General features: G+C 43.9%; 1 protein-coding gene across 1 annotated transcript; it reads right to left on the reverse strand.

The window, feature by feature from the left end:
* Positions 1-710: 710 nt before the first annotated feature.
* On the reverse strand, positions 711-1,643 carry LOC146009741 (olfactory receptor 5M11-like). Its single transcript, XM_083150203.1, has one exon. It carries the CDS (start codon positions 1,641-1,643, stop codon positions 711-713), a length of 933 nt encoding a protein of 310 aa, XP_083006329.1.
* Positions 1,644-14,235: the final 12,592 nt, after the last annotated feature.

The raw sequence follows: 14,235 nt of genomic DNA on the forward strand, positions 1-14,235 counted from the left end.
GTTTCGAACAAATCGTCCTTTTTCAAGGCGATTTGTTTGTACATATGGATGTCAGCTTCTTAAATTACTCAACGGTCTAGGCAGACCTTTGTTTGTTTGATTACAAAATCAGGCATTTGCCTATTCTTGAATCTAGTATGATGTATTGTATTCATTATTTGTTTTGACTTATAGTGTATACAATGACCAACCAAAATCTATGGCCGTATCTCTTGATGAACAATTCTCAATAGAAGTGAAACTACATTTTTTTTTTCACAATGGCTGTTTGCAACAGTGATTGTCCCGTATCTGTTGTCTACAACAGATACTAGACAACTCTAGAACAATGGGGGGTAAACAAACGTACCTTTACCTTTCCAACAAATCAGGGTCTATTTTCTATGTTTTACAAAGCCTTGCATAAACAAGACAGTCTGATACATTCAAGACACTGTTTATACTTGAATTATTAAAAGTATCACCTTCATTGTGTGTGGGAGTGATTTTATTATAATGTGTGCAAACAGTAACTTGCCATGAAAGAGTGTATAGACAGTGTGTGTGTGCCTTATGTACTATATGGATAAAATATAAATATATGGCTTTTGTGGCTATAATATTTTCGACTTCCACACAGACCTCTCTCATCTTTTAAGTGGGCCAACTTGCACAATTGGTGGCTGTCTAAATACTTTATCGCCCCACTGTATGTATCAAGGTTATCAAGCTTAGACTATAAAGAATTTAGCCTTCAGTCTGAATAAGGACTTTGCTACTTCTTTATTTTTCAGACAGTAAATAAAAGGATTCAGCATAGGCACCAACACAACATACACCAGAGCAAAGAGCTTGTCCAGTTTTGGGAAATAACTGGATGTAGGTTTTATATGCAAACAGATCATAGTCCCATAATAAATGATCACACAGGTTAGATGGGAGGTGCAGGTGGAAAATGCTTTATGTTTCCCCTCTGCAGATTTTATCTTCAGAATGTTGGAGATAATATATATGTAGGAAACTAATAAAAGCATAAATGAATTAAATGCCAGTAGTACCCCTTCTATATAGTTCAACTTTTCCACCATGGATATATCACTGCAGGAGATCATCAGCAATGGGGATATATCACAATAGAAATGGTCAATAGGATGCCCTGACCAAAAGGACATATTAGATATAAGGACAGCGTGTCCAACTGGGTCCAAAAACCCCAGGACCCAAGAAGCAATTGAGAGACCAACACAGTTTCTTATACTCATTAGAACAATGTAATTAAGAGGATGACAGATTGCCACATAGCGGTCATATGCCATGGCTGCCAGCAGGAGAAGCTCAGTAAGAACCAGGGACAGAAATATATACATCTGGGTTACACATCCTGCAAATGAAATAATATTATGTTTTGTGAAGAGCATATTAAATAGAATAGGCAGAATATTTGATGAGGAAGCGATGTCGATGATGGAAAGGTTGAATAAGAAGATGTACATGGGGGTGTGCAGATGGGAATCAGCAGAAAAAACTAAAATGATGGTGAGGTTTCCAAATAATATCATGGAATAGGCAAATATAAGTAATACACCGACTGGGATCTGTAACTCCGGGTCATCAATCAGACCCAGCAGTGTGAATTCTGTCACATTGTTACAACCTGTTGTCATGTTTATGCAGTAAAAAAAAAACCTGTGAAAATAAAAATGTTCATTACATATTATACATTAGCCATCATTCTGGTTGACCCAGAAAGCTGAAAAATTAGCAGCTTTGCAGGTCATCTAAACGCTGCCTGCCACCTGCCTGCACAGACGCCCGTCCCCCCATGATTTTGCAAGCACTCACAGACCTGAGACATCTCTCTGTTGTCTTAGATCTGCAGGTCCCTGTATAAGAAACGTGTGGGCAGCTGAAATCCGATGACATCACCTGCCTTCCCCCCACACCCGCTTCATCAGCACATTAGCATGGGAACGCCTAGCTTTTTCATGGGTATGCCTAGGAAACGCTGGGCGTTCTCATTGGATCTACCCCTCGCTGCTGCTCCATGCACACTGCCCACACTGCAAGTTGCGAACGGCCAGCGATTAATCAATTTGCACAATGCGACTGCACATATGCATAAATGTTTATGTGCATGAGCGGTCTCTAAACATTGCTCCCCTGTGCGTACATGCAGGGCAGCAAATAAACTAGAATGAGGGCCATAGTTACTAATGGTTAGAAGCACAAAATAAATTCCTATACTACAGTAATACGCTGTACACTTCCATAGCTATTTTATATATACAGTATATGGACAAAAGAAAACAAAAGAGAGAGTGTTCTGGAAACAATGATAGTTGGGCTGAAGGTGAAAGGAATATATAATTGTTAGCTATTTAAAATTAGATATTTGCTGATGTGAGAAGAATATTGAAAAGGGGAAGCGGTCAGGTTATATACCTACTTGCTGTCATAGGCATGGGCACAGGGTGCGCCACGTGTTCACAGGCACACGCCAATGCTGTGCACACCCTAATGCTCTCCTCCCAAACTCTATTTATTTATTGTTACTCAAATGAATGGCACCATCTAGAAGGATATAGGAGGTGCTGCCAGCACCCGGGTGACAATCTTCAGAGGAAAAACACCATGCTACTAAATCCTGCTGCTTCAGCTACAGGGTCTCTGGTGGCCCTCCGCCATTTGAATTGCAGCGGCGGCTCGTGAGACAATCAGAGCTCGGAACATAGCAACCAATCTGTATGGCTCATGAGCCGGCACTGCATATGAAATGGACAAAAAGGGGATAAAATGTGGTCTCATGGGAGCAGTACGGGGGGAGTGTTAGCAGTACAGGTGGGAAGCACATTCAAGTCCACTGGAAGTGCCTGGGGTACAGGAAGGTGACTCAGCGTACTGCACATGCAGCACAGCAGTGGTTCCATAGAGGCAGCATCACAGGGAGCCTGTCATGGCTGCTGTCAGTGAGTGGTCAGCCAAGAGACAGGAGCAAGCAATTTCTGGAGAATGCGGGTGCTGCAGACAGAGGGGACACTGTAGGAGGAGATGAGCTGACAGGAGGAGAGCAGGTAACTTTTGTGGTGGAGGGGGCAGGCTGCACATTAAAGAGAAGGAGTGGGTCATTATGTGTATGGTACACTCTGGGCTCCATGTGTTAGTGGCACTATTCTGGGAATTATACATATATTATTATTTATTTATTTATTTACAGTTTCTTATATAGCGCAGCAGATTCCGTTGCGCTTTACAATACTAGACAGTGATAAAACAAACTGGGTAACAACAGACAGACTTGGAGGTAGGAGAGCCCTGCCTCAAGCTTACAATCTATAGTGCACAACTCTGGGCATTATACACATGGTATACTGCTTTGGGCATTATGGTGTGTGACATGATATGTAATGGGAATTTGTGGCATATTGTGTAATGGGCATCATGTTGTATAGTAAAATGTGCAATGGGCATTACGGTATATGACAATGTGTAATGGGCATTACAGTGTGCATAATCCTAGCGCAGTGTGTCCAAGAAGCTCTACCTGGTGCAGTGTCTAAGGGACTCTACTTGGCACAGTGTGTCTAAGGGACTCTACCTGGCGTAGTGTGTCTAAGGGTCTCTAGCTGGTGCAGTGTGTCTAATGCTGTGTACACACGGTGCAATATGATTGCTGGTGATATATTGCTAGCAATATATCGCCAGCAATCATATTGCTCAGTGTCTCCTTTTCATCAGTGCCACTCAGCTGCTACCCCCGGTAATGGGCCAACACATTTGACCAGGTAGGAGAGACACACTGGGAATGCACACTACGGCCAGGGAGGAGGTAGAGAAGTATGTGGCTGTTAGGAGCCATTATAAATGGCTCATTTCTGTCTTGTCTGTTCTGTGTTGTTTTCTGTTGGTATTTTACTCTCTGGTGGACTTCGGTGGTGGGTCTGTGCCATTTCAGCTCATCCTCTGTGAACTTAACATATACATCAGGGTAAAATTTTTTTACAATGAGAGTAATAAAAGTCACACACATAAAATCCAATAATAAAGTGCCAAGTGCAATGATGGATAAGGTGCTTAGAATCTAGTTACCAGATGTTGAGTGAACCATAAGATATACAGTTCAGAATGCGCATGTACTAAGACCTGGGTCGCCCGGGCACAACCTGGATCAGAAGAATGCTGCTGCCGGTCCCAAGATCCCGCACCTAAAGTCCACCTGCAAATGCAGTGCTGGGGTCTGAGTCAGGCAGCTAATACTCCATTCTCCTGCAGACCGTGAGAAGCAGCAGCAGCAGAGAAGAAGAGGGACTGTTGCTCCACCATGCACCAGACTCACAAGCCTCTTTGGGCTGTGTGTGGCTTAGTGCACACAGGCTCTGCCCCCAGGGGCAGAGCCTGTGTGCACTAAGCCACACACAGCCCAAAGAGGCTTGTGAGTCTGGTGCATGGTGGAGCAACAGTCCCTCTTCTTCTCTGCTGCTGCTGCTTCTCACGGTCTGCAGGAGAATGGAGTATTAGCTGCCTGACTCAGACCCCAGCACTGCATCTGCAGGTGGACTTTAGGTGCGGGATCGTGGGACCGGCAGCAGCATTCTTCTGATCCAGGTTGTGCCCGGGCGACCCAGGTCTTAGTACATGCGCATTCTGAACTGTATATCTTATGGTTCACTCAACATCTGGTAACTAGATTCTAAGCACCTTATCCATCATTGCACTTGGCACTTTATTATTGGATTTTATGTGTGTGACTTTTATTACTCTCATTGTGAAATTTTTTTACCCTGATGTATATGTTCCCCCTTTCTGTAATCATTAAACGGTATGCACTATGAATTGTATATGCTCTCTTTACATGTCATTATGAGTGGAAGGAGCTGAAAAGGGATACCGTTTCCTAAAAAGGACATAGGAAAAAGAAGGGAAGTAACAGTGTGTTGTTATCATATCTAGCGCTGGTGGTGGCTAATCCCTACTCTTTTTTGTATCACTATTAATTATGCACAAGTCTGACCTCATTATCCCTGCTGGGAGTTTGGCTGGAATTGTTCACAGGTGTCTTGATCACCTGATCCCTTTAGAAGGCATTCTGGCCAGCACTACCCTGCCAGTTATAGTTCCTAGTGGAGTTCTCCCTAGCCTTGTCCTGAGCCTTGTCTAGTCCTGTCAGAGCCTGGATACTGCCCTGGGTACCCCAGCAAGCACTCCTGTCGAGCGTCCTGAGCCCCAATCCTGGCTTGTGCTATGGTGTCCGTGTTCCTGGTCCCAGTCAGCAGTCCTGCCTGCATGCCTGTGCTGCAGCCTCCTTAGTTCTATCTGCTGTGTACCATCATTCCAGATAAGTCAGGGTCTCTCCCTGCAGCTGCTTCTGTTATTATTACATTGAACGGTTCCATCTCTGCATTGTTGCAGCAGCTCGCACTGGGGGTCTGGTTTGTCCTCTACGGGTCATTCCTTCCTTGTGTAGTTATCTGGGCGTGTTTTGTGTATTTACCACCTTAGTGCATTGTTACACCCGAGGGGAGTATTCCCTGCATTTTTGTAGACTCTGGAGGTACCCCATCCTGTGTGTCGCTTTAGTCAGCTTTCCTCTTGTCATCTCCCAACCTCGGTGGATGCATTCTATTACCAAAAAGACATGGCGGCATCGAGGTTGGAGCCGGCCTAACCAGCTCCTTCAAACGTGGCTGTTATTGGCGAAGTCTAGCCGACCATGAGGAGAGGCACAAGAGTTAGGGGTCAGGTTTGGTGGTACCCTCCAGAGTCTTAACAGTGGCTTCTACTAATAAACTAATAGATTCAATAAAATTTGGGATTCAAATATTTACTAATATATGACTTACTTCTTTTCAAATCAAGGGGGTAATGTTGGCATATCTAAATATATTTTGGGGTAAAAGGTAAAAAAGCTCTATTACCCCTGCTGTAAAGAATCTGTCTCCCCTGACCACTATGGAAGGTAATTAATCCACATTACATGTAATTCCTTATGGTAGTCAGATTGTTTTCAGGTATGCCCACTGCTGCTGTCCTCTGTGAGACATTTGGAGACTCAGATGCAGTCACAGATGTTTAGAATGTGCATTGTGGAGTGTTGTCTGGGAGTGGAGAAAACTTATTAAATGCATTTTTAAGTTAAAAATTACTAATTTAGGTAATATTTACATTGGATGTACTCCATGGAATTATAATGTGAAGGCTCATAGACCAGAGGGCAAATTTATTAAAACTTCTAAAAGTGAAAAGTGGCGATGTTGCCCAATCATGTTCTGTATTTCATTTTTCAGCATGCAATAGAGAAATTATAGACATAATCTGATTGGTTGCTATGGGCTACATGCCCACTTTAAATTTTTAGAAGAAGCTTTACTCAATGTATCCCCAGTTCTTTAAAAATAATTTCATGAATTTTTTGGGGGTGAATCAGTTTCAAATGTGAATAATGATTACATAGGGATAGAAAGTAACTGTGTTGTTCTAATTTAGTTACTGCAACACATTTACATAATTATGCAATACTTCTATACATTTTCATGAAGAGTTAGTTATGGGATTGCATCCGGTGTTTAGTAAACGAATGATAACCAAATCACTACTGCAAAGTGTCAATGTAATATTTACTTAGAAATGTAGGGCGGGATGTAATGCTGCCCATGTTCGGAATCTAAGTGAGATGCCGGCCGAACTGACATTTTATTAAAGGGTCAATCAATTACAAGGCATGGTTTTGCGTTGTAAGTGATTGCCCCTTTAAAAACACATCCGAGTTCGGCCAGCATCCCGCTCGGCTGCGGACCATAGGTGGCATTACATCCCACCAGTATTTTAAATGGCTTTAATAAGCTCACCATAGATTATTTTATGAGCCCTGAAAAGTAAAAAATGGGGCTATGGTGGCCGAAAACACACAATTGTCAATGATCCTGTGCGTTTTAGTGAGATCACATGCTTTTTATCGGGTGATCCATATTGGATAGCCCAATAAAAAAAACAACAGTAATTGTGAAAAACTAAAGTTTTCCCACCCAATGTTTTATCGGTTTTTGCTTCAGAAATATAGTATGTGGTTAGAACACTTGTTCTATATGTCACTGACTATAGATGATATCACAGGTTGAGTCTCCAATATATGAAAATGTAATGAGCAAAAAATATTCTGAGAACCCCAAATCATTATAGTTGTTTAGTGTACAGAAACTTTGTTTAATGCACAGGATTAGAAAATATTGTATAAGTATACCTCCTGATATGTATAAGGTGTAAATGAAACGCATATGCATTTTGTATTTAGACTTGGATCCCATTATCAAGATATGTATCTCATTATGGAATGCAAATATTTCAAACTACAAAAAAAATGAGAAATACAGAATACTAACTCTAACAATGACAATCAAAACAGGTGAAAAACACACAACTAAAAAAAGAAACCTATATGCAACTGCACTAACAGCAAGCATTTATTCCATCCAATAGACAGAAAAAATACTATCAATATCAGTGTTTCTCAGACTCAGTCCTCAAGGTCACTAACAGTTCACATTTCATAGATCACTTAGTTGCTGCACATTGGCCCTTATTCAGATCTGATCGCAGTACAGATTTGTTCTCAAAATTGGCAAAACCATGTGCACTGCAGGTGGGGCAGATGTAACATGTGCAGAGAGAGTTACATTTGGGTGGGGTGTGTTGAAACTGAAAATTAAATTGCAGTGTAAAAAAAATGCAGCCAGTATTTATCCTGCACAGAAACAAAATAACTCCCCCAAATCTAACTCTCTCTGCACATGTTACATCTGCCCCACCTAGAGTGCACATGGTTTTGCCCATTTTGAGAACAAATTTGTACTGCGATCAGATCTGTATAAGGGCCATTGTACAGATCAGCAGGTGGTATGGAAATCATGAACTGTCAGATGTCCTGAGGACAGAGTATGAGAAACAGAGAAGCACATATTACTAATATGCTTTAAATTATCTAAATTTATTTAGCTGAAATTTTTCATCAAAAAGTAAAAAGTTGCAGGAAAAAAGAAAGCATACACTGTAGTCAAACAATATATAAATGTACAGAGAAAGCATTGCAACATATCTTCTTTTTTTCCATATATTTACCTACCCAAGTATGCCACCATCAAATCTGTATTATCTGCTTTATCTAGTGCTGAGAGATGCTGGCTTGGTCCCAGTGAATGAACAGTAACTGTGGCTCCCACTGTTATATCATGGGATGTTTTGTCCCTCAGGGACTCTACAAAGCTTGAGAAAAGTTTTTCTTTTTAGAGTTGGAGAGAGCAAATGTACAGTATTAGAGATGAGGATTATTTACATGAAGTCATTGCAATATTGAATGCATCTACTCTACTGTACTCTTCTGTTATGTTATAATTAGAGATGTGCACTGTATTTGTTTTTTGTTTAGATTTTGATTCTAAATTGAACAAAACCACCATCACATGTTTGGGCTTTGGATCTGTATTTTTTTTTTTTTTTTATACAAAAAGCTTCTAAAACCATGAAATGTTGGCCTATTTTTGTTCCTACAATATTGTTATCATCTGTACCAATCATTTTAAGTCCATTTTCACAATGTAACAGCTCACAATTATTATTATTATTATTATTATTATTTTAATTATAAGGTGCCACACGTGTTCTGCAGCGCCGTAAAAAGGAACAGTACAGGGAGACAAAACTTAACATTACAGTAAATAAATAACAGAAATAGAGTACATGTAAAAAATCGCCACAATTCAATAAACATTACAGCTTAAATGTAAGTAGTGAGGATTTGATCAGTGTGCTACTAGGGATTGGTGGACAAAGATGTAGATGAGTATGTGGACGAAGATGGTCGCTGAGTGTTTGAGTATCGGAGAGCTGTGAATGAAATGTGAAGAGAAGAGGGCTTTGCCAATAGGAGGGAAGAGGGCCCTGCTCTGAGGAGCTTACAATCTAGTAGAAAGGGGAAACAGACAGATTACATGAGGTGCAAGTAAGTTGGAGGTTGCTTAATAGCAGGATGTAAGCAGGCAGAGGTGGTTAACTCATGAGGCAGGGGGTCAGAGGACCAGCCTCGGGACTAGGTTATGCAGCGGAAGGGTACGCTTTGATGAAAAGATGAGTTTTCAGTGCCCATTTGAAGCTTTGTAAGGTCAGGAAGAGCTGAATGGAGCGAGTGATTGCGTTCCACTGAAGGGGTGCAGCATGTGCAAAGTCCTGAACTCTAGTGTGGGAAGCAGTGATCAGGGTGCAGGAGAGACGACAGTTGTCGGCCGACTGTAGAGGGCTGGAGGGTGTATAAATAGAGATGAGGTTGGAGATATATAAAGCAATGGAATTAGAGATGTCCCTGTATATGAGTGTGAAGTGTTTGAAGAGTAGTCTGAAGGGGAATGGGAGCCAGTGCAGATTTTGTTGAAGGGGAGTGGCAGAAGTGGAGCGGCGGGAGAGAAAGGTAAGCCTGGCTACAGAATTAAGGACCGATTGGAGAAGAGCCAGTTAGGAGCGAGCAAGGCTAGTGAGGAGAACATTGCAGTAGTCGAACCATGAGATGACCAGTGAGAGGATAATAAGTTCAGTTGCACTCTGGGAGAGAAAAGGCCTGATGCAATCACTGTTGCATAACTGGAACCAACAGGAATGGGTCAGAGCTTGGATGTGTGGAGCAAGAGAGAGGGAGGAGTCAAGAGGGACTCCTAGGCAGTGGAGTTGAGGAACGAGGGTGATGACGGTGTTGCTAACAGTAATATAGATATTAGTAGGGGGAGTAACTCTAGGTTGGGGAAAGATAATTTCAGTTTTGTCCATATTGAGCTTCAGAGAGTGCTCAGACATCCAGGAGGAGATGGTGGAGAGGCAGTTGGAAAGCTGAGAGAGAACAGTGGTGGACAGATCAGGAGAGGAGAGGTAGAGTTGTGCTAAATGCAAATCAACGCTAAAAATGGCCCATCTAGTGGCATTGGCAGACAGGATGGCAGTTTAATAAAGCAGACAACCACATAAACATTTATAATCAAGAATGTTTTCATTAATTAAGAACTAGATCAGAGGCCCTAGCAGTACCAGATTAATGTCCACATGGTCCTGGAACAGACATTTACTAAGGGCTTATTGTGTACCACTCAGGGACATGTGATAATTGCTGCGACAAAATGACTGATGTGGGGTTTTTGAACTGATCTGTGGGTGTGTGGTCTACGCAGAGGGTGTGGCCTGTCTGTGGGTGTGGTGATCTCTATGGCATGCATAACTGGTGCATACATTTTAAGCAATTTATAATTAAATTAAAACCTTGGATGGTGGTCCATAACCAATTTAAAACCAGTGCTGGTGGCTCCCAATCATAAACTCTCAACAAACAGATTTGAATCCTGTCCTTCATCAAATATCTGACTTTAAGGATGACACATAAATACAATTTACTTGATTTAAAAATGCTTTTGGGGCAGTAACGCATCGTTTTCATGGAATGTCCCAGAAAATGCAGGCGTTCCCTGGCTATTGGGAGGGAGGGCCACTGACATCATTAGTGGCCTCCTTCTCCTAAAGGGCATCACAGAGCTAAGTAAGGCAAGACTTGGTGCTGTGACCAGAGGGGAAAATCATTCTTTGGTGAGTGGATGTGAATGCTTTTGCCCTCATGTGCACTACTGTGATCTCATTTGAATGCAGTGGCAGGGGGAGGCATTTGCATGATCGCTTGGTTCCAAAATCTCACAGCTCATGCCTCCCACCTTGTGTATGCCCCTATACACTCACTGGTGACTCAAACTGGAGTGGAGGGTCACACTAACATACACTCATTGAAAACACACAGTGACATACAGTCACTGGGGACACACAGTGGAGTGGAGGATGACACTGACATACACTCACTGGACACCAACTGGATGAGGCTCACATTGACATTCACTTACTGGGGACACGCAGTGGAGCGGAGGGTGACACTGACATACAGTACATTGACTGGGTACACTCAATGGAGCAGAGGATCACACTGATATACACTTACTGGGGACACACACAGGAGTGTATGGTCACACCTGTACTCTTGGCACATGCTCTGGAGTGGAGGGTGACACTGATGTATACTTGCTGGGGACATACAGCAGAGCGGAGTATGACACTGAGGCACACTCAATGGTGATGCAAAGCAGAGTGGAGAGTGACACTGACAGAAACTCACTGGGGCCACACAGTGGTGCGGAGTGTGACACTGGCATAAACTCACTGGGGACACACAGTGGAGCAGAGGGTGACACTGACTTACGCACACTGGAAACACACAGTGGAATGGGAGGGTGACACTGACATAACCCACTGGGGACACACAGTGGAGCGGAGGGTGACACTGAGATAACTCACTGGGGACACACAGTGGAGGGGAGGGTGACACTGATGTAACTCACTGGGGACACACAGTGGAACGGGTGCCGGACGTGGTCCCGACAGTCGGGATCCCGACAAACGTTTTCCCCATTCATGGCATGGGGCGGCGATATGCGATCATCGTGCCGGGAGCCACTCTAACAAGAGTGGCTCCATCTGTAGGTTAGGGTCAAGGGCAGTTGTATAAAGCCGCAGGCGGGTTGTCACAAACCTGCTTGTTTTGTTGCTCTGGTCAGCAGCCTTCACACAATTTTTATCATTGCAGTCTGCTCTCATGTTGTCAATCATGGTGTGAGAGGCTGGGCTGAGTACTTCACTGATTATGCACCTGGGTAGAATTCAGTCTGTAGCTAGGATTAAACTGTAACCCTTCAGTGGCCTGGTACTGTTTGTTCAACTGTCTAGTTCTGACTGAAGCTCCTGAATCCATGCCTCTAATTGACGATTACCTTCCTTCCAGTCAATCAATCAATACTAGGCAGGGGGATAAATATCCTGCTCTCATACCAACAGTTGCCTCCAACAACTGGTATTTCTACATGCAGTTTCCAGGCATTTTGTATGGTGGTTTCACGTTTACCTGATTCCAGATTCCAGTCGCTTCACCTGGGCACTTCCAGCCAGGAACTCCACTGAGACCTCCACTGTTTGTTTCCGCCTGCACCCCGTTCGTTAAACACCTGTGCTTCATCTACACCTGTGCTTTATCAGCAACTGCACCTAAGCTTCTTCTGCATCCTGCACCTGTGCACCCCATGCTCCCGGCACCTGTGCTTCACCAGCTTCCATCACCTGTGCTCCCCCTGCTGCCAGCACCTGAGCACCACCAGTTCCATCACCTGTGCACCACTTGTTTCTGGCACCTGTGCAGCACCAGCTTCCATCACCTGTGCTCCTCCTACTGTCAGCACCTGAGCACCACCAGTTCCAGCACCTGTGCACCACTTGCTCCCAGCACCTGTGCACCGCCAGCTTACATCACCTGTGCTCCACCTGCTACCAGCACCAGATCACCACTCATTACCGGTATTTGTTTCATCTCTGTTACCTGCACCTTCAGATCCAGTATCTAGTACCAACACCTGTACCTGCAAACCCAGTATCTGTTACCAGCACCTGTGATGCTGTGTACTCACGGGGGCGATAGGGGCTGAAATCGCTGGAAATATGGTCGCTGGCGACTATATTGCCAGTGATGAGAGTGTTCCTCGGCGATAAATCGCCGGGTGTGCGCGCCCATTTTCAGCCCCATTCTAATCGCTGATCGCAGGAGCTTGCTCCTGCGACCAGCTGATTACCTCTGCGGCTCCCCCGGCAGAGGTTCCTTCTCATCAGCGACCATCTCTGGTCGCTGATGAAAAGGAGACACTGAGCAATATATTGCTCAGCAATATATTGCTAGCAATATATTGCTGAGCAGTATATCTCCCCCGTGTGTATGGGGCCTTACTTGCACCTTCAAATCTGGTACCCATTACCAGCACCTGTACCTGCAAACCCAGTACCTGTTACCAGCTCTTGCTACTTGCACCTGCTAATCCAGTTACTGTTCCTGTGTCTGTTATCTGCAAATCCTATATCAGTACCCTGCACTTGCAAAACCCAGAATCAGTTACACAAATCAGCTATACTGCACGAGCTATTTACTGGGTTCTGTTCCTGGTTCTTGTGGAGAATCATCTTCTTCTACATCAGAGACCGTCTTTATTGCTCTTGTTCAAAGACGTCATACAGAGTAAATTCCTGCTTCTCCGGGATCTGTATAAAAGTCTCCAAGTCACTTGGTCATGACTGGGTCCTCAAAATCAAGAATGCTGAGTTTGCTGGAGGCCCAAGGACTTAGCCAGTGACCCAAGTTGGAAACATGGAGACCCAGACAGAGCTTGTTTCATCAGCCTTGAGACTCCTACAAGATCTGGATGGTGGATCTTTTTTTTTTTTTTGGCTGATATGTTGATGAAACCTTTATGGACGTGTCTCCTCTGCATAGACCGTGAGTACTGGTATGCCAGCATTGTCATCCCTATAAAATATACCTTTTTGTGTGTCAACATACAGTACCATTACTCAAGTGAGTTTGGTACGAACCTTTCTTTGCGGAGATCTAAGTTTATAGAGATATATATTGATTCAGATTCACCCATTGCATGTATACCCCCTTGTGTTTAATTTTTATATGCTGAATGTGATTACATCAAACCTCCACAACCTCGTGCATTGAAAGGTCCATCCAGTGATAACCAACAGACATCAGAAGGGGAGTATTGTTTTCCATCTTTATATTTATTAAAAAATCTTTCTTTTCAATTGTTCCAAAAAGGGGAGCGCATATTTACTGAGTATTCACTATTGTTTTAGTGTCCTTTTTTAGAAAGCTGGGAAGCTCTCTATATACTCAGATAGGCAGAACCTCTTATGTAGCACCACGTAATTTTTCAAAACCTATCATTATTACACTTCTGCCCTGGCCTCTGGGCCTGAGAAAACTTCTGCCCTGGCCTCGGGGCCTGAGGATACTTATGCCCTGGCCTTGGGGCCTGAGGACACTTCTGCCCTGGCCTCTCGGCCTGAGGACACTTCTGCCCTGGCCTCCGTGCCTGAGGACTCTCCTGCCCAGGCCTCCGGGCCTGAGGATACTCCTGCCCAGGCATCTGGGTCTGAGGACACTCCTGCCCAGGCATCCAGGTCTGAGGACACTCCTGCCCAGGCATCCAGGTCTGAGGTTACTCCTGCCCAGGCCTCCGAGTCTGAGGACACTCCTGCCCAGGCCTCCGGGTCTGAGGACACTCCTGCCCTGGGATTTGGGCCTGAGGTTCCTGCCTTGCTTGTGGCTCCCGTAATACCAGCTTTGCCCAAGATGTCTGCAGTTCC

This window comes from Crinia signifera, chromosome 6 (genome assembly GCF_055691185.1).
Source record: "Crinia signifera chromosome 6, ASM5569118v1, whole genome shotgun sequence".
Lineage (NCBI taxonomy): Eukaryota > Metazoa > Chordata > Amphibia > Anura > Myobatrachidae > Crinia > Crinia signifera.

Bases quoted from the DNA above. Each gene is read 5' to 3' on its own strand.
- LOC146009741 (XM_083150203.1), bottom strand. From the start codon at position 1,643: ATGACAACAGGTTGTAACAATGTGACAGAATTCACACTGCTGGGTCTG.